The following is a 21,128-nucleotide window of genomic DNA, read 5'->3' on the forward strand; positions in this document are numbered from 1 at the left end:
TGAAAGAAATGGTAATTCCTGGGTCAACTCATGAGTTGATCATGTGGTACGAATTCGACCACTTCTTAACAGACATTGATGGGGGATGGGGGATTAAATTAATTTGGATGTTTTGGATGTTAATTCCACTTTGAAATCAAACTCTGAGCACACAGTCAATCACTCAGTAATCACTGCTGAATGGGTATGTGTGATGTCTCTGAGCTCCATGGTTGTGAGGTTTTAAACATCTCTGTGCTTCTCTCTAAGACGACCACTTCCTCGTTTCTCCGTCCTCCTCAGCCTAAACAGTGGCATGGTTCCTGGTTAGCTAGCTGTGGCACTGATCACTAACTCTAAAGTTCCACTCCACTCTGTCCGTCTCTCTCTGTCAGTCACTTCCAGGGTCTTCATGGCGACTCTCCTGTTCTGGGATTTGGTTTCTGTGGTCATCACGCTGTTCCTTGTCTACACAGGTAAGCTACAGTACTATGTGTGTGTTTGTGACTGTGTGCGTGCATGTCTGCCTGCTAGCAATCCTGCCTATCTGCCTACTTTTTTAGGGGGTAGATCAGCTTTAATATTGCAGATAGAGTGTAGCTTCCATCAATGTTATTGTCTGCATCATTTCCAATCCCCCATATATGTTTGTATTATTATATAAAATATATATATAGATTTTAAAATATATATTCCTTTGTTATTTTCCCTTAACCCTACCATCCCTCCCCTAATTGGAGAAAACTAATGGACAACAACAATTAGACTTCTACTTCCAGTTTATATATACTATATTAATGTTATGGACACAGTATATTTTACAATAGTTATCTTTTGTTTGTTTTTAGTCCCATCCTTCAGCTCCACTCAGCCCCTCCCATCTATTGCTGAACACCATCCAGTTTTTATTTATATTTTCCATATATTTTTCAATTGTGCTGTGATGTTTCACAAAAGTTCTGAACCTTTCTATTCTCATTGATTCTACATATTGTAAGTTAAGGATAAACAATTTTGCTAAGAGTATTACTATATTATTTATTGATTTACTAAAACTTTTTAAATCACCCAGCAGTGCAATTTGCAGAGTTAGCTCCAGGTAAATGCTGCAATTCTTCAGCCATTCCTGAACCTGCGACCAAAAACAAGCTACATATGGACAGTACCAAAAACCTCAAATTTGGACTACTCAGACCAAAGGACAGATTTCCACCGGTCAAATGTCCATTGATCGTGTTTCTTGGTCCAAGAAGTCTCTTCTTATTATCGGCGTCCTTTAGTAGTGCTTTTTTTTCAGCAATGCTACCATGAACGCCTGATTCACTCAGTCAAATCAAATCAATCAAATCAAATGTATTTATATAGCCCTTCTTACATCAGCTGATATCTCAAAGTGCTGTACAGAACCCAGCCTAAACCCCAAACAGCAAGCAATGCAGGTGTAGAAGCACAGTGGCTAGGAAAAACTCCCTAGAAAGGCCAAAACCTAGGAAGAACCTAGAGAGGAACCAGGCTATGAGGGGTGGCCAGTCCTCTTCTGGCTGTGCGCGGTGGAGATTATAACAGAACATGGCCAAGATGTTCAAATGTTAAATAAATATAATAATCACTGTAGTTGTCGAGGGTGCAACAAGTCAGCACCTCAGGAGTAAATGTCAGTTGGCTTTTCATAGCCGATCATTAAGAGTATCTCTACCACTCCTGCTGTCTCTAGAGAGTTGAAAACAGCAGGTCTGGGCACGGGTAGCGCGTCCGGTGAACAGGTCAGGGTTCCATAGCCGCAGGCAGACAGTTGAAACTGGACCAGCAGCACGGCCAGGTGGACTGGGGACAGCAAGGAGTCATCATGCAGGTAGTCCTGAGGCATGGTCCTAGAGCTCAGGTCCTCCGAGAGAGAGAAAGAAAGAAAGAAAGAGAGAAAGAGAGACTTAGAGAGAGCATACTTAAATTCACACAGGACACCAGATGAGACAGGAGAAGCACTCCTGATATAACAGACTGACCCTAGCCCCCCGACACATAAACTACTGCAGCATAAATACTGGAGGCTGAGACAGGAGGGGTCAGGAGACACTGTGGCCCCATCCGATGATATCCCCGGACAGGGCCAAACAGGCAGGATATAACCCCACCCACTTTTCCAAAGCACAGCCCCCACACCACTAGAGGGATATCTTCAACCACCAACTTACCATCCTGAGACAAGACCGAGTATAGCCCACAAAGAGCTCCGCCACGGCACAACCCAAGGGGGGTTGCCAACCCAGAGAGGAAGATCACGTCAGTGACTCAACCCACTCAAGTGACGCACCCCTCCAAGGGACGGCATGGAAGAGCACCAGTAAGCCAGTGACTCAGCCCCTGTAATAGGGTTAGAGACAGAGAATCCCAGTGGAGGGGAACTGGCCAGGCAGAGACAGCAAGGGCGGTTCGTTGCTCCTGAGCCTTTCCGTTCACCTTCACACTCCTGGGCCAGACTACACTCAATCATATGACCTACTGAAGAGATGAGTCTTCAGTAAAGACTTAAAGGTTGAGACCGAGTCTGCGTCTCTCACATGGGTAGGCAGACCATTCCATAAAAATGGAGCTCTATAGGAGAAAGTTCTGCCTCCAGCTGTTTGCTTAGAAATTCTAGGGACAAWTAGGAGGCCTGCGTCTTGTGACCGTAGCGTACGTGTAGGTATGTACGGCAGGACCAAATCGAAAAGATAGGTAGGAGCAAGCCCATGTAATGCTTTGTAGGTTAGCAGTAAAACCTTGAAATCAGCCCTTGCCTTAACAGGAAGCCAGTGTAGGGAGGCTAGCACTGGAGTAATATGATCACATTTTTGGTTCTAGTCAGGATTCTAGCAGCCGTATTTAGCACTAACTGAAGTTTATTTAGTGCTTTATCCGGGTAGCCGGAAAGTAGAGCATTGCAGTTGTCTAACCTAGAAGTAACAAAAGCATGGATACATTTTTCTGCATCTTTTTTGGACAGAAAGTTTCTGATTTTTGCAATGTTACGTAGATGGAAAAAACTGTCCTTGAAACAGTCTTGATACGTTCGTCAAAAGAGAGATCAGGGTCCAGAGTAACGCCGAGGTCCTTCACAGTTTTTTTTTGAGATGACTGTACAACCATCAAGATTAATTGTCAGATTCAACAGAAGATATCTTTGTATCTTGGGACCTAGAACAAGTATCTCTATTTTGTCCGAGTTTATAAGTAGAAAGTTTGCAGCCATCCACTTCCTTATGTCTGAAACACAGGCTTCTAGCGAGGGCAATTTTGGGGCTTCACCTTGTTTCATTAAAATGTACAGCTGTGTGTCATCCGCATAGCAGTGAAAGTTAACATTATGTTTTCGAATGACATCCCCAAGAGGTAAAATACATAGTGAAAACAATAGTGGTCCTAAAACGGAACCTTGAGGAACACCGAAATTTACAGTTGATTTGTCAGAGGACAAATCATTCACAGAGACAAACTGATATCTTTCCAACAGATAAGATCTAAACCAGGCCAGAACTTGTCCGTGTAGACCAATTTGGGTTTCCAATCTCTACAAAAGAATGTGGTGATCGATGGTATCAAAAGCAGCACTAAGGTCTAGGAGCACGAGGACAGATGCAGAGCCTCGGGCTGACGCCATTAAAAGGTCATTTTCCACCTTCACAAGTGCAGTCTCAGTGCTATGATGGGGTCTAAAACCAGACTGAAGCATTTCGTATACATTGTTTGTCTTCAGGAAGGCAGTGAGTTGCTGCGCAACAGCTTTTAAAACATTTTTTGAGAGGAATGGAAGATTCGATATAGGCCAATAGTTTTTTATATTTTCTGGGTCAAGGTTTGGCTTTTTCAAGAGAGGCTTTATTACTGCCACTTTTAGTGAGTTTGAAACACATCCGGTGGATAGAGAGTCGTTTATTATGTTCAACATAGGAGGGCCAAGCACAGGAAGCAGCTCTTTCAGTAGTTGGAATAGGATCCAGTATGCAGCTTGAAGGTTTAGAGGCCATGATTATTTTCATCATTGTGTCAAGAGATAGAGTACTAAAACACTTGAGTGTCTCTCTTGATCCTAGGTCCTGGCAGAGTTATGCAGACTCAGGACAACTGAGCTTTGGAGGAATACGCAGATTTAAAGAGGAGTCCGTACTTTGCTTTCTAATGATCATGATCTTTTCCTCAAAGAAGTTCATGAATTTATTACTGCTGAAGTGAAAGCCATCCTCTCTTGGGGAATGCTGCTTTTTAGTTAGCTTTGCGACAGTATCAAAAATACATTTTGGATTGTTCTTATTTTCCTCAATTAACTTCTAGTTCCTCCCAAACCCGGATCCGGGAGCACCCCCCACAGTAAAAAAGCTGACTAGCATACCCTAGCATAGCGTCACAAGTAAATACTAGCATCTAAATATCATTAAATCACAAGTCCAAGACACCAGATGAAAGATACACTTCTTGTGAATCCAGCCATCATTTCTGATTTTTTAAATGTTTTACAGGGAAGACACAATATGTAAATCTATTAGCTAACCACGTTAGCAAAAGACACCACTTTTTTTACTCCACCAGTTTTTTACTCCATCAGTAGCTATCACTAATTCGACTAAATAAAGAGATATAGATAGCACACTAACCAAGAAACAACTTCATAAGATGACAGTCTGACGGGATAAGGCATAATTATACTAGATAAAAAAGTCCTAAACTCATTCTTACCAAAAAACCCCACTTTTTTACCGTCCACCCAGGTTTTACGTTCCATCCATAAGCGACCTATGTCCAATACTTATAAAAAATTCCGAGCTAATCATTTTTATCAAGGTATAAATCATAAAGATTATTTAGAAAGCACACCCATTAACATAACGAAGCCACTCTTCACCAAATACTCACAAATAGACGCATACAACATATTAGAATTTATATGGACTAACAGTGAGACGCAAGGATTCTTTTGTTAATTAACACTAATAAATTAGTGTCGGAAGGGTTTATCCATGGAAACATTTCTTAAAAAGCAAACAACAGCGGTATACAGGCGCCAACCAATATGACCCAAACCATCATTGTGATAATCCATACAACACACTAATTACAAAGAGTAACTTCTAAAAGAATGAATCTTTACATAACGAAACAAAACAAACAAGACAGTAAGTACGTGGACTCAGTTAGGTATCTAGACATACACACAGATGCAGGCTAAAACAAAATCAACACAACAGCCATTGAACTTCAACAGGCAAAGAAAGAGCGGATTAACTCAATCCGATTGCGGAACCGACACCGAAAATCCATAGATTTAATAATTTTCAACAATAACGCTTCTCAGGAAAATCTAAATAATCAAACAGATCGAAGTCCTAGTAACATGCATATTACACAATGCATATAGAGTTTGTTCGATAAAATGTGCATATTAGCATCACAAATCATACGCATGAAAGATCGTGATGTCAATGCAATGAATTGCTGGCCGGAAAACATGGCAATGCATTGGCGGCGCCATCTAACTAAGCCACCATTATATTATCGATTAGATTGACACAAAAAAATACAGATTGGAACAGCAATAGAAAGAGCATTAGTTATAATGCACGGCTGAGTTAGATTTTTAAATAACGTTACTAGACATACAGTGTGCGTTACAGCCAGATAGAGCCGCAACAATGGCCGACAAATGCGTTTACATTTTCCACATAAATACAGGAATAAATCATAAATAGCTCTTACTTTTGGACGAGCTTCCATCAGTACTTGGGCAGAAGGTGTCCTTTGTCCAAAAGAATCGTTGCTTTGTTGTAAAACGTCCTCTTCAACTTCGGAACTAGCAGCTAACAATAGCTACGTGGCACACACATGTCCAAATCCTCAAAGCGCAATACTACGAAAATTCCGAAATAGCAATATACTCGCATAAACTGATATAAATCGGTTAAAATAACTTCGTTATGATGTTTCTAACATATATCGAATTAAATCACAGACGGATATATCTTAGCCCGATAACGAGAGCTTTTGAGCATGCCATTCTGATGTCTCTCTTTGCGTCTTGAGAGCGTCCAAAAGAACGGACATGTCACTCCATGGCGTTTTATAAACTCTGAGAAATACGTAGAGACTCCATTCCACTTCTCATTACTAACATCCAGGGGAAGGCGGGTGCAGTTCATTTCGACCCATAGGGCACATACAGTTTTAAACTGATCTCAGAACAGAGCCTAGTTTTCAGACCTTCGCATGTCCTGTCATGATTTTCACTGTAGAAAGAGTTCTGGTTCACCCACAGACATAATTCAAACGGTTTTAGAAACTGAGATTGTTTTCTATCCAATAGTAATAATAATATGCATATGTACGAGCAAGAATTGAGTACGAGGCAGTTAATTTGGAAATGTAAAAAAAGAAATAGTGCTAACAGCTCCCCCTATTGACAAATTAAGTTGGAAAAATAGGATGATCGAGCAGCAGTGAGGGCTCTTCGATACTGCACGGTACTGTCTTTCCAAGCTAGTCGGAGACTTCCAGTTTGGTGTTGCGCCATTTCCGTTCCAATTTTCTGGAAGCTTGCTTCAGAGCTCGGGTATTTTCTGTATACCATGGAGCTAGTTTCTTATGACAAATGTTTTTCGTTTTTAGGGGTGCAACTGCATCTAAGGTATTGCGCAAGGTTATATGAGTTCCCAGTTAGGCGGTTAACTGATTTTTGTCCTCTGACGTCCTTGGGTAGGGAGAGGGAGTCTGGAAGGGCATCAAGGAATCTTTGGGTTGTCTGAGAATTTATAGCATGACTTTTGATGCTCCTTGTTGGGGTCTGAGCAGATTATTTGTTGCGATTACAAACATAATAAAATGGTGGTCCGATAGTCCAGGATTATGAGGAAAAACATGAAGATCCACAACATTTATTCCATGGGACAAAACTAGGTCCAGAGTATATGCTGTGACAGTGAGTAGGTCCAGAGACATGTTGGACAAAACCCACTGAGTCGATGATGGCTCCGAAAGCCTTTTGGAGTCTGTGGACTTTCCATGTGAATATTAAAATCACCAAAAATTAATATTATCTTCCTCTGAACAGTTGATGTTGAGATGTGTCTGTTACTTGAACTCTGTGAACCATTTATTTGGGCTGCAATTTCTGAGGCTGGTAACTCTAATGAACTTATCCTCTGCAGCAGAGGTACTTCTGGGTCTTCCTTTCCTGTGGCAGTCCTCATGAGAGCCAGTTTCATCATAGTGCTTGATGGTTTTAGCGACTGCACTTGAAGAAGCGTTCAAGTTGTTGAAATTTTACACATTGACTGACCTTCATGTCTTCAAGTATTGATGGACTGCTGTTTCCCTTCGCTTATTTGAGCTGTTCTTTCCCTAATACTTGGTATTTTACCAAATAGGGTTATCATCTGTATACCACCCACACCTTGTCAAAACACAACTATGATAACATATTTTGATTTGTTTAACACTTTTTTGGTTACATATGATTCCATGTGTGTTATTTCATAGTTTTGATGTCTTCACTATTATTTTACATTGTAGAAAATAGTCAAAATCAAGAAAAACCCTTGAATGAGTAGGTGTGTCTGAACTTTTGACATGTATGTATATAACATTGCATTATATTGAAAAACAAAGTTTTGAATCCAGTGTTGTTTTGTGTATCAAATCATAAACCATGTGCCATGGAATCGGTACATCGAAAATATATTTTCAACTATTTTGCAATCTATATGGCACAGCTGTACATTTTTTGGTCCTTAAATGAAACTGGTATACTTTTTTATTTATCACAATTTTCTTTAGCCAATTTTGGTCTTTAATGCAGGGACGACAGATAAGTTCCTTATTTTCTCCCCCTTCCACTTGCCTCTTCCATTTTTGCGGTAATGCTGCAATTAGTCAGTTGTAATTTTGAGAGAGCAGACATTTCCATATATTTTTATTAGCTGCATGTGTAACATATCTCCACCAGTCCTATTTATAATATAATTTACAAGATTAGACCTATTTTATTATTTTTTTCAAAAATATTGTTGTTTTTATCTGGTGGATTAAACTGAAATTGTAACCAACTTTTTATGACTTGTTTTAAAAATAACATTATTTTAGAGTTCATTTCATTTTCAAATTACCGAAAGTGAGAGGTTGTAATCTGAATAAAGGGAAAAAGGCCATTCTTGAACATGGGGTGAGACATTGTTATTAATCTGCTAGAGAACCAGTTCGGATTTAAGTATAACTTTTGTATGACTGAAGCCTTTAGTGAGAGGTCTACTGCTTTAATATTTCAACATTTCTGCCCTCCAAATTCATATTAATTATATAAATAGGCCCATTTAATTTTATCTGGCTTGCCGTTCCAAATAAAATTGAATATGTTTTGCTCATATAATTAAAAAAACAAGTCGCTAGGTGTAGACAAGCCATAAGCAAATAGGTAAACTGAGATATGAATACATAGTTAATCATGGGGATTTTTCAACAGACAGGTATTTTCCTTTCCACCGTAACGAGATCTTATCTTTTTTTGCCAACTTTCTATTAAAATATATTGTAGTGAGATCATTTCTTTCATTCGATATATGAATTCCGAGTATATCCACTTCACCGTCTGTCACACCCTGGCCTTAGTTATCTTTGTGTTCATTATTATTTTAGTCAGGTCAGGGTGTGACATCATGAAGTATGTGTTTTTGTATATGTCTAGTCTATGTCGAACGTAAGTAGTTTGTGTGTACACTTGCGTTTGTAGTTTCACGGTCGTTTGTTGTTTTGTTAGTTTGAATAAGTGTTTCGTGTTCCGTCTTCAATATAATAAAAAGAAGATGTATTCATATCATGCTGCGCCTTGGTCCTCTCACTCATATCAAGACGATCGTGACACCGTCAGACCATTTTATTGGTAAACTACACGGTAATGTAAAAGTAATATTTTTTGTGATCCAATAGGTAATATAATACACTTATCATAATTTGGTTGTAATCCAGAAAGGTTCGAAAAAGTATCTAGATCATCTATGAGGCTGTGGAAGGATCCAAAGTGTGGATTTAAAGTAAAACATGAATAATCAGCAAACAATGACACCTTCGATTATAACCCCTGGATTTCTAGGCCCTTGATATTATTGTTAGAGCTAATTTAACAGCTAACATTTCGATGGCCATAATAAGTAGATATACCGATAATGGACAACATTGTTTTACTCCTCTTGACGGTTTAATACTTTCTGAGAAGTAGCTATTATTTACTATTTTACACCTGGGGTTACTATACATAACTTTAACACATTGTATTAGATATTCTCCAAAATGTAAATATTCCATGCATTTATAATGCCAGTCGTACTTTATCAAAAGCCTTTTCAAAGTCAACTATGAATACCAGGCCGGGTTTCCCAGATTATTCATAATGTTCTGTTGTTTACAGTACTTGTCTTATATTATCTTCAATGTATTGTCCATGTAAAAAATCTGTCTGATTAGGATGAATAATATCCAACAATACCTTTTTAATTCTATGTGCTACGCACTTTGCTAGAATTTATGCATCACAACACTGTAGTGTAAGTGACCTGGACTGGATGTTTATATTTACCACTTGGGTCCTGTTTCAGTAATAATGAATTCTGACCTTCTTGTTTAATATCTGATCACCTTGTTGTCTATCTGCCTACCTGCCTGTCTGTCTGTAAACATTGTCTTTGTTCTTTTCTCTCCCATAGAGTCAGCGACAAAAATGAAAACAAATAAATCAGCTTCTTTGGGAGAAGATGTTTATTTGGTGTGCAATGAATCCATGACGAACACAGCTAATCAAGTAATCTGGAGAAAGGACACGGTTCTTATTCTCTCTCATTCCAAGGGGAAAATAACTTACAGAAACTTCACCTCAGGCAGGATGTGTGCTGACCCTCTTACTCCTACAGAGCTTATTATATCTATTGTAGAGCTAACTGACACCGGGACCTACAACTGTACTGTCACAGATCAAAAGGGTGTTAAGACAATGGAGTGGAATTTGACTATCACAGATAACCTCATAGGTAATGATTGTGATTTTCTGTTGATACTGTAACATGTGGAGAAGAAACCGTATTCTGTAACACTAGATATAAAGTCAAGTAGAATTGTGACAAAACTGCACAGGAATTGTGACATGAACAAAACTGCCCAGGAAAATTGTCGGTGTTCATATCCTGGTGATAGCAGTTTTGGTGTTGATATGGTTTTGGTGTTACTTTCTGTTACTCTGAATGGATTGAACACCGGCTGGTGTTGCTTTTTATGCTGGTGTAAAAAAATATCAGGGTGTCAAATTGGCCAATATTACCTAATGTAGATTTTTCTGTGTAATATTTGTCGTTTTGATTCAGGTGTTAAATTAACTCTGAAAGTCTTAAATTAACACTCATTGGTGTTAAAGAACCCCAGTGTTGGTATTAATAACCGGTGTTAAACCAGCATGCTCTATTGCAGTTAGATTTTTTTGAATCGTTTGTTTCACTATCTATGTTTTTGCATGTATATTGATTGATTAATTCATCTTATGCTTATATAAATAACATACATTTTTCTAAGATAATCCAATCTGTTAAATGGATTTATTGCTCCCTTTACTGAAATGGTTGTTCCATTGAAGGTAGTCTCATATTTTTATCTTTTAAACCGAGCAGTCATTCTGAATGCAGGTTGCGGGTGAAAACAATTCCAACGGTTGGCAATTTTTTTATTTAACCTTTTTTTAACTTGGCAAGCCAGTTAAGATCTCATTCTTATTTACAATGACAGCCTATGACGGCTATCCCCACTCTGGCTGGATTCCAATAGGAATTACACATCACTTCGCAAACCAGCATAATGTGACTTGCTTTGTATTAGGGTAAAAGTAGGCCCTCATAATGTCTCATGAAGTACCTGTGGTATTGTGTTAAACAATTAGATTATAATGATAACATTCACTTAGGATCTCACTTACTGAAGGCCACACGACTGAAAATGGATGAATGCAACAACCATGTCTTGTCACTAACAAATACAGTCATGGGTGGTAACTCTACATTTCACATTGAAAGGCACTCTGGGAAATATGCAAATAAGGCTTTACACTAAGCAGTGTGTTAATTTAACACTGAAAAGTGTGGACCCTTATAGACACAGGACCAGTGTTAATTTAACACTGGAGAATTTGCTGTGAAGGTATCAGCTGTGAAGGTAACACCATAACAGTGTACCTTTAACAGTGACCTTGTATAAATCTATTTCAAAAGTGTTAAATACAAGGTAGTAGGGAAAACCATAACAGTGTACTTTTAAGTGTTAAGTGTAAAATGTTATGTTGCAAACTATCGGTGTTTAAAAGAGCAACACTTTGAAAAGTGTGAATTCAACACTTTCTGGTGGTTCTCATATAAACACTTTTGAAGTGTTATATTGAACAGCCACAGTGTTCAATTTACCAATCAAATGTTGTTGTGTGGACATTATTGTGATAATTATTGCAAACAATTAATATTGTATGTTATTCCCCCAATTTAATATATTGTAGTAAAGCAAAGGAATATGACACTCATTTTAGATCTTTGAGACTTTTCTGATAATCCCAATTTTTTGTCTGTTTGACTTAACACAGATAATGCTGAACATGGCCTACAGATGTTGTTGGTCTTCACAATTCCGTCTGCTATTGGAGGAGTGGCTCTGTGCATTGGTATCTGCTGTATGGTCTGGCTGTGTAGGTGAGCAACTCAAATAAGTGTATCTAAGGGCTCAATCTGATCATTGGTCAATCCACGTTATAGCACGTTTGACATTTATTAAAAGGTCATTTCCGATTGAGCCGACATATGCAGCATTTACTGTGATAGTGGGCTCCACTAATGCTGAAAGAGTGCCTTTAAAAGGTGCAACGCCCACAAAGCACGATTGGATTGAATCCCAGCCCTAATACATGTTACCTTGTTTCTGCAGGAAAATAAAAAAGGAACAGACAAGTCATTGTGAAAGGCGAGGAGAGGTCAGTAGCTGAAAGCACTTGATTCTTTTTCTAAACGGAATGGCTGCTCAACCTGTGTTCGTCCTGCCCCCAGGACACCATTTCACGTTTTCTAAAACTCCTGTTTTTCACGTTTTCCTTACACACTAAAACCTTTACACATCCTACTTATGTTTATGTTGTTTAAAAAAAAGTAAAGTACGTAAGGAGTTTTAGAAAATGGGAATTGTCAACCTGGGGGCTGAACGAACACACGTTTGCACAGCCTCTGCCTTTTTCTAAAACCAGGGATGTTGTCTTCTCTTAATCAGTTTATATGTTCATTATTATTCAACATGTCCTTACCTGGGATGGGAACTCACAACCTCTTGGTTCATGGAATTCCAATCTTCCTGGTAGGCCACCATGTCTGTGTCAATAACTGATTTCACTTGTAGTCCTACACTTTGGACATCAAAGTCAATCTCAGCTTTGTTAAAAATATACTCAAGAAAAACTATTATATTTATCATAGTGATTCAGGAGTAACATTAAAACAGAGTAATATGCCCCAGCAACATTAGACAACTAGACAGAAAACGTTAATATTGCTGAAATAAGTCAAAGAAATCAATGATGAGAGAATAGTCAGAATAACGGATAACTAAGGTCTCCATTCAATCTGTTATTGCTGAAACGTTACAGATTCTGCGATAGAAATCTAAAAGTAATATCCGATTGAGCCGACATATGCAGCATTTACCGTGAATGGAGTCTCCTCTAACGCAGGAACATTGCCTTTAAAAGCTGCAATGCCTATGACATTGATCGGATTAAATTCTGGCCAAAAATAGCAGTGAAGATGGCACTCTTTTGCTAAGTGCAGAGATGTGTATTATAGGTAATGAATGTATAGAAGAATGCTACAGTCTTTGTGGTGCAGCAGAAAGATCAGTGTACTTCACATTCAGAGGTTATGAGTTCAAATCAAAGGTGGATTCATATTTTAGCTGAACAGCAATAACTCATGAAATTACACATGAAAACATGTCATCACATGTGAAATGTCACTTGAAGTGTTGAAACAACTAATGTTTCCACATGATTTCACATGCGGAATGTCACGAAGTGTTCCAAAAATATGTTTTCACATTATTTTGGATGAAATGTCAAATATGAAGTGTTCCAGGAACACGTTTTCACAAGTGAAATGTCACATGAAGATTTACAAAAACACATTTTCACATGTGAAATTTCACGTTCCACTTGTGAAGTCATGTTTTTTAACATGCGATAACATGAAACTACACAGTTAGCCATTGCTGCTAATTTTGAGATCTTTTTTTCATTTGACAGTAAATTTATATAGTAATAATGCATTAGTGTTTTAGCTGAACAGCGATAACACATGAAAATACACATGAAAACATGATCACATGTGAAGTGTTTCAAAAACACATTTTCACGTGAAATGTTGCGTGACGTGTTCATAAAACAAATGTTTTCACATGATTTCACATGTGATATGTCACATGTGAAGTGGTCCAAAAACAAATGTTTTCACATGAAATGTTGGGTGATGTGTTCCAAAAACAAATGTTTTCACATGAAATGTTGGGTTTAGTGTTCCAAAAACAAATGTTTTCACATGATTTCAAATCTGAAATGTCACGAAGTTTTACAGAAACACATTTTCACATGTGAAGTGTTACAAAAACACGTGAAACGTGAAACGTCTGTCATTTTACAGTACATGTACGGTAATAGGATACTGTATTAGTTTTGCTATATACTTACTGTCAATTGCAATGCACTTGAGTAGCTTACTTTTTGGCCTGCAAATTAACTTAGCATGCCTCACTTGCATTTGCATTTAAACTTATATGACACTATATATGCGCTTATTATGTTATAGTAGGTTACCAGCTACTGAGTTGAAGTGAAAATAGTGGAAACAACCTTTTATGTATTTATACAGCTGAACTGCATTTTGTCAGTAAATATAGAAAAACAAACTATATTCAGGAAGTACACAGAAATTCTCATTCTAATTCCAATTAATTTCAATACCTGAAAGTTAGGAGTTGGAATTTGGTTTACTTTCTGAGTTGAATGAAACGTAAATGGAATTGACCTCAACATTGGTTAGCACAGTTGGGACGCAACCGCTCCTGGGATTTGAATCACAACCTTTGAGATTAAAGCAATCAGAATTTCCAGCTTCGCCACCAGGTCTGTGGCCAAAACAGATATCGGCCACAGATTTATTGGCAAGAACACATTTCTGCACTTTGCTAAAAGTTTCCCGGAATCAAGTCAATAATTGTGTGATTAACTGACAACACCAATGAAAAAGTAACAGTGCTCAGGGACACTTGAATTTAAGGCCTAGATTCAATCAGATCAACCACAAACACTTGGAGGTGTAACTGCATTAGAGCTGTCAAATCGGTGAGCAGCTGCTCGTGTGGTCATTGTCACGAAGCCGCACCCATCCTTTCACGCGTTAGAAGGTCAGGGGGCTGGAACATAATAATAAATCATTTGTAGACTGCAAATTGACTGCAAGAAGCCCAAACAGATACAATATTTTACTAAACATAATCATTTTAAACCATGCTTACATGTGTATACAACCACATACAAGGCCTCAGAAAGTATTCACACCCCTTCACTTTTTCCACATTTTGTTGTGTTACAAAGTAATATTAAAATGTACGTAATTGTATTTTTCTCAACAATCTACACAAAATACACTAATGTCAAGGTGGAAGAAAAAATCTAAAATTTGAAAATAAAATGTTTTATATACAGTACCAGTCAAAAGTTTGGACACACCTACTCATTACAGGGTTTTTCTTTATTTTCTAAATTGTAGAATAATAGTGAAGACATCAAAACTATGAAATAACACATATGGAATCATGTAGTAACCAAAAAGGGTTAAACAGATAATTTATTTTATATTTGAGATTCTTCAAAGTAGCCACCCTTTGCCTTGATGACAGCTTTGCACACTCCTGGCATTCTCTCAACCAGCTTCATGAGGTAGTCACATGGAATGCATTTCAATTATCAGGTGTACCTTGTTAAAAGTTAATGTGTGGAATTTATTTCCTTCTTAAAGCGTTTGAGCCAGTCAGTTGTGCTGTGACAAGGTAGGGGTGGTATACAGAAGATAGCCCTATTTGGTAAAAGACCAAGTCTATATTATAGCTCAAATAAGAAAAGAGAAACGACAGTCCATCAATACTTGAAGACATGAAGGTGAGTTAATCCGTAAAATTTCAAGAACATTTACAGTTTCTTCAAGTGCAGTCGCCAAAACCATCAAGCGCTATGATGAAACTGGCTCTCATGAGGACCGCCACAGGCAAGGAAGACCCAGAGTAACCTCTGCTGCAGGGGATAGGTTCATTAGAGTTACCAGCCTCAGAAATTGCAGCCCAACTAAATGCTTCACAGAGTTCAAGTAACAGACACATCTCAACATCAACTGTTCAGAGAAGACGGTGTGAATCAGGCCTTCATGGTCGAATTGCTGCAAAGAAACCACTACTAAAGGACACCAATAAGAAGAAGAGACTTGCTTGGGCCAAGAAACACAAGGAGCAGCATGGAGGAGGAGGTGTGATGTGTGGAGGTGACTACCTCATGAAGCTGGTTGAGAGAATGCCAAGAATGTGCAAAGCTGTCATCAAGACAAAGGATAGCCACTTTGAAGAATCTCAAATATAAAATATTTTGGGATTTGTTTAACACTTTTGTGGTTATTACATGATTCCATATGTGTTATTTCATAGTGTTGATGTCTTCACTATTATTCTACAATGTAGAAAATAGTAAAAATAAAGAAAAAGCCTTGAATGAGTAGATGTGTCCAAACTTTTGACTGGTACTGAATTTCTTCATTAGATAAGTATTCAACCTCCAGAGTCAATTCATGTTAGAATCAACTTGAGCATCGATTACAGCTGTTAGTCTTTCTTGGTAAGTCTCTAAGAGCTTGCCCATTTATTCTTAAAAAAATTATTCAAGCTCTGACAAATTGGTTGTTGATCATTGCCAGACAACCATTTTCAGGTCTTGCCATAGATTTAAGTCAAAATTGCCGCTCAGGAACATTCACTGTCTTCTTGGTAAGCACATCCAGTGTAGATTTGGCCTTGTATTGTAGGTTATTGTCCTTCTGAAAGGTGTATTTCTCTGCAGACACTGGACAGACACACTTCCTCTAGGATTTTGCATGTGCTTAGCTCTATCAAGACGGAGCCTTACTGGATGGCCGCTGTTTTGCGAGCTCAGACCCAAATTTGCTATATTTTGTTGTTTATCTTTATTTTCACTACATGTATCTACTATCAATTCCTAGTAGTGGCGATATTAAGACAAAGGGAAAACTGACCACCTCTTCCCTCCATTCTATTGGCATAATAAGATGGATGACCTCTGATCGTGGATTTCCTACCAACAGTACTCTCGTAAATATTCTCAGCTTTTCTGCAACATTGCTATTGGACCAGATACACCACATGGCTCTCCAACACGATGGATTCTCTATTCACAGAGCAGACAGGACAGTGGAGTCAGATAAATTGAGGGGGTGAGGGTTTTGCGTCTTGATTAACAAAAAATGGTGTGCTGACTTGAGCGCAGTGGAAGTATTGACCCATTGTTCACATGTCTTGGAACACCTGATGGTCAAATGCCGACCATTCTACCTCCAAGCTAGTTTTCAGCTGTTATGGGGAATGTTACGTACATGCATTCGGAAAGTACTCAGACCCCTTGACTTTTTCCACATTTTGTTACGTTAAAGCCTTATTCTCAAAGAGATGTTTTTTAATTGTCCTCATCAATCTACACAAAATACCGCATAATGGCAAAGCGAAAACAGTTTTTTGGAAAATGTTTCCAATAAAAATCTGAAATAGCTAATTTACATAAGTATTCAGACCCAAAATTGAGCTCAGATGCATTCTGTTTTCATTGATCATCCTTGATGTTTCTACAACTTGATTGGATTCCACCTGGGGTAAATTCAATTGATTGGACATGATTTGGAAAGGCACACCTGTCTATATAAGGTCCCACAGTTGACAGTGCATGTCAGAGCAAAAACCAAGCAATGAGGTCGTAGGAATTGTCCATAGAGTTTCGAGACATGATCGTGTCGAGGCACAGATCTGGGGAATGGTACCAAAACATTTCTGCAGCTTTAAAGGTCCCGAAGAAAACAGTGGCCTCCATACGGAAGAAGTTTGGAACCATCAAGACTCTTCCTAGAGCTGTCCGCTCGGTCAAACTTTGCAATCGGGGAGAAGGGCCTTGGTCAGGAAGGTGACCAAGAACCCGATGGTCACTCTGACAGAGCTCCAGAGTTCCTCTGTGGAGATGGGAGAACCTTCCAGAAGGACAACTATCTCAGCAGCACTCCACCAATCAGGCCTGTATGGTAGAGTAGCTAGATAGAAGCCACTCCTCAGTAAAAGGCACATGACAGCCCGCTTGGAGTTTGCCAAAACGCCCCTAAAGGACTCTCAGACCATGAGAAACAAGATTCTCTGGTCTGATGAAACCAAGATTGAACTCTTTGGCTTGAATGCCAACCATCACGTCTGAAGGAAACCTGGCACCAACCCTACGGTGAAGCATGGTGGTGGCAGCATCATGCTGTAGGCATGTTTTTCAGCGGCAGGGATTGGGAGAACAGTCAGGATCGGGGGAAAGATGAACGGAGAAAAGTACAAACGGATCCTTGATGAAAACCTGCTCCAGAGAGCTCAGGACCTCAGACTGGGGAAAAGGTTCACCTTCCAACAGGACAAGGACCCTAAGCACACAGCCAAGACAACACAGGAGCGGCTTCAGCACAAGTCTCTGAATGTCTTTGAGTGGCCCAGCCAGAGCCTGGACTTGAACCTGATGGAACATCTCTGGAGAGACCTGAAAATAGCTCTGCAGCAACGCTCCCCATCCAACCTGCCAGGGCTTGAGAGGATCTGCAGAGAAGAATGGGAGAAACTCCCCAAATACAGGTGTGCAAAGCTTGTAGCGTCATACCCAAGAAGGTCTGAATACTTATGTAAATATGTTATTTCAGTTTTTATTTTTTATTTTTTTGCAAAAATGTCTTAAAACCTGTTTTTGCTTTGTCATTATGAGGATATTGTGTGTATATTGATGTGCGATTTAAAAGAAAAAAATCTAATTTATAATAAGGCTGTAACGTAACAAAATGTGGAAAAAGACAAGGGGTCTGAATAATTTCTGAATGCACTGTACATTCCGCCTCAGGACAAGAAAAAGAGCAAGCTGGCACTCAACGAACTGTACGAGGCTATAAACAAGGAGGATACCTTACATCCGGAGGATGCCTTTCTTGTGGCTGCCAATTTAAATTCAGTGTCATTAATAAAACCCTTTACTGCAGTGGGATAAATCAGGGTCACACAGATTAATCTACTTTGAAATCTACTTTGAAACAAAAGTATACACCTCAGACACATGGTTATGGACCTAAAAAAGAAGACGCCTGTACCATGTCAGATATAGAGATGAAATGCATTCAATTTTAAATATGCATCCCAATATTACACTTTATATACACTACCAGTCAAAAGTTTGGACAAACCTACTCATACAATGTAGAATAATAGTGAAGACATCCAAACTATGAAATAACACATATGGAATCATGTAGTAACCAAAAAAGTGTTTAACTAATCAAAATATATTTAATATTTGAGATTCTTCAAATAGCCACCCTTTGCCTTGATGACAGCTTTGCACGTACCTGGCATTCACTCAACCAGCTTCATGAGGCGGTCAACTGGAATGCATTTAAATTAACAGGTGTGCCTTGTTAAAAGTTCATTTGTGGAATGTATTTCCTTCTTAATGCGTTTGAGCCAATCAGTTGTGTTGTGACAAGGTAGGGGTGGTATACAGAGATAGCCCTATTTGGTAAAAGACCAAGTCCATATGTAACGATGTGTGCTGAGAGTCGGGAAGCAAGTTCAGAAAGTGAATGTTTTAGCAAATAAATGAAAACATAATACAAAACAAGAAACACGAACAACGAACAGACATGAAACAGAAACAGAAACAATGACGCCTGGGGAAGGAACCAAAGGGAGTGACATGTATAGGGCAGGCAATCAAGGAGGTGGAGTCCAGGTGAGTGTCATAATGCGCGTAACAATGGTGACTGGTGTGCACCATAACGAACAGCCTGGTGACCTAGAGGCCGGAGAGGGAGCACACGTGACACCAAATTATGGCAAGAACAGCTCAAATAAGAAAAGCTAAACGACAGTCCATCATTACTTGAAGACATGAAGGTCAGTCAATCTGGAACATTTCAAGAACTTTGAAAGTTTCTTCAAGTGCAGTCGCAAAAACCATCAAGCTCTATGATGAAACTGGCTCTCATGAGGACCGCCACAGGAAAGGAAGACGCAAAGTTAACTCTGCTGTAGAGGATAAGTTCATTAGTTACCAGCCTCAGAAATTGCAGCCGAAATAAATGCTAACAGACACATCTCATCATCAACTTTTCAGAGGAGACTGCGTGAATCAGGTCTTCTTTGTCAAATTGCTGCAAAGAAACGACTACTGAAGGACACCAATAAGAAGAATAGACTTGCTTGGGTCAAGAAACACGAGCAATGGACATTAGACCGGTGGAAATCTGTCCTTTGGTCTGATATGTCCAAATTTGACATTTTTGGTTCCAACCGATGTGTCTTTGTAAGACGCAGAGTAGGTGAACAGATGATCTCTCCTTCATGACTGTTTGAAAAGCATTCACGGGGAAACTGGTTGAGAGAATGCCAAGAGTGTGCAAAGCTGTCATCAAGGCAAAGGGTGGCTACTTTCAAGAATCTAAAATATCTAAAATATTTTGATTTGTTTAACACTTTTTTGGTTACTACATGATTCCTTATGTGTTATTTCATAGTTTTGATGTCTTCACTATTATTCTACAATGTAGAAAATAGTAATAAAAAAAATAATAACTTGAATTAGTTGTTGCGTACAAACTTGACTGTTACTGTATTTATAATTCCAAAAATAGATGTAGGAACTACAGATTTCACCTTTAAGTCTATCAACAGTGTCCAGGTTTGAGAATGTGTCCATTAGGCCTATGGATATTTTTTTATCAGCATGAATTACATTGAGCAATAAAAGCCCCACTTTTATTCCATAGGCTTATGCCTATGCCTTATGCCTTTATTCCATAGGCACTATGCAGCTGTTGCAAGAGCGCTGTAATGTCTGATTCCAACTCACATCCTCAAACATGTAGATCCCCTGAACACAGCTCACTTCCCAGCCCACTTTCAGGCTCACACTCTCAAAAACCTAGATACCCTGAATGCAGCTCACGCTCCAGATCCCAATCACCTGAATTCTAATCACCTGTTCACACACCTGTACGTCATTATCACACACTATTTAGTTCTGTTCTTTGCACCCCATCACTGTGACGTATTGTTTGTTTTGTGACACACGGCTTTCAGAGTGCTGGGTGTCCCGTGATGTACTCCTCCAGTGTATGAGAGTTTTGCCTGCCTCACTAACGATGCCTCTAGCCTTTACCCTGCCTGTACTGGTGCCCTTTTGGACCCCCTGTGTATGACCTTCTGCCTGCCCCTGTGGTCCTTTGCAATAAACACCTGCTGCGCCCTGTGCTTGAAACCTTACCAAAAAACCGACAGATGGATTCAGCGGAGCTGCAGCTACGTCTAGCCCGACAAGAGGAACGAATCGATGCGCTCTGCGACCTCCTTTGCCAGTCCATTCCTGCTTCACCCATATCAGGTGCCACAGCCTCCTCTCATTCATCTCCCCCCATATCCATGCCTAATAAATATGACGGCTCCCCAAGGAAATATCAATGATTTCTCATGCAGTGTAACCTGTACATAGACCATCACCCCGCTGACTTCACCTCTAACAAAGACAGGGTGGACTTCATCATCTCCCTACTCACAGGCAAAGCTCTGGATTGGGTCACAGCCCTATGGGCCACTCAAAGTTCTGATCTGTCCTCTGAATCATGTTTCCACGCCCTTTTCAAGGAGGTGTTCGACCATTCAGTTTCAGGTCGTCACACCGGGGACCTGTTATGTGAGCTGCGACAGGGCCGTCGCTCCACCACTGAGTATGCCCT

At 39.2% G+C, this 21,128-nt stretch overlaps 1 protein-coding gene across 2 annotated transcripts in view; it reads left to right on the plus strand.

Annotated features, from left to right (window-relative positions):
• The first annotated feature begins 248 nt into the window (after positions 1-248).
• LOC111959742 (uncharacterized) overlaps positions 249-21,128 on the plus strand; it is a 35,154-nt gene continuing 14,274 nt past the window's right edge. The window contains exons 1-4 of one of the 2 annotated variants that reach the window (XM_023981531.2): positions 249-455; positions 9,699-10,019; positions 11,606-11,711; positions 11,944-11,989. In XM_023981531.2, coding sequence (XP_023837299.1) covers positions 392-455; positions 9,699-10,019; positions 11,606-11,711; positions 11,944-11,989 — 537 coding nt within the window. In that variant the 5' untranslated portion in view covers positions 249-391. The remainder of the gene's footprint in view (positions 456-9,698; positions 10,020-11,605; positions 11,712-11,943; positions 11,990-21,128) is intronic. The other variant, XM_023981532.2, reaches the window with a different exon arrangement.

Source organism: Salvelinus sp. IW2-2015, linkage group LG36 (assembly GCF_002910315.2).
Source record: "Salvelinus sp. IW2-2015 linkage group LG36, ASM291031v2, whole genome shotgun sequence".
NCBI classification, from domain to species: domain Eukaryota; kingdom Metazoa; phylum Chordata; class Actinopteri; order Salmoniformes; family Salmonidae; genus Salvelinus; species Salvelinus sp. IW2-2015.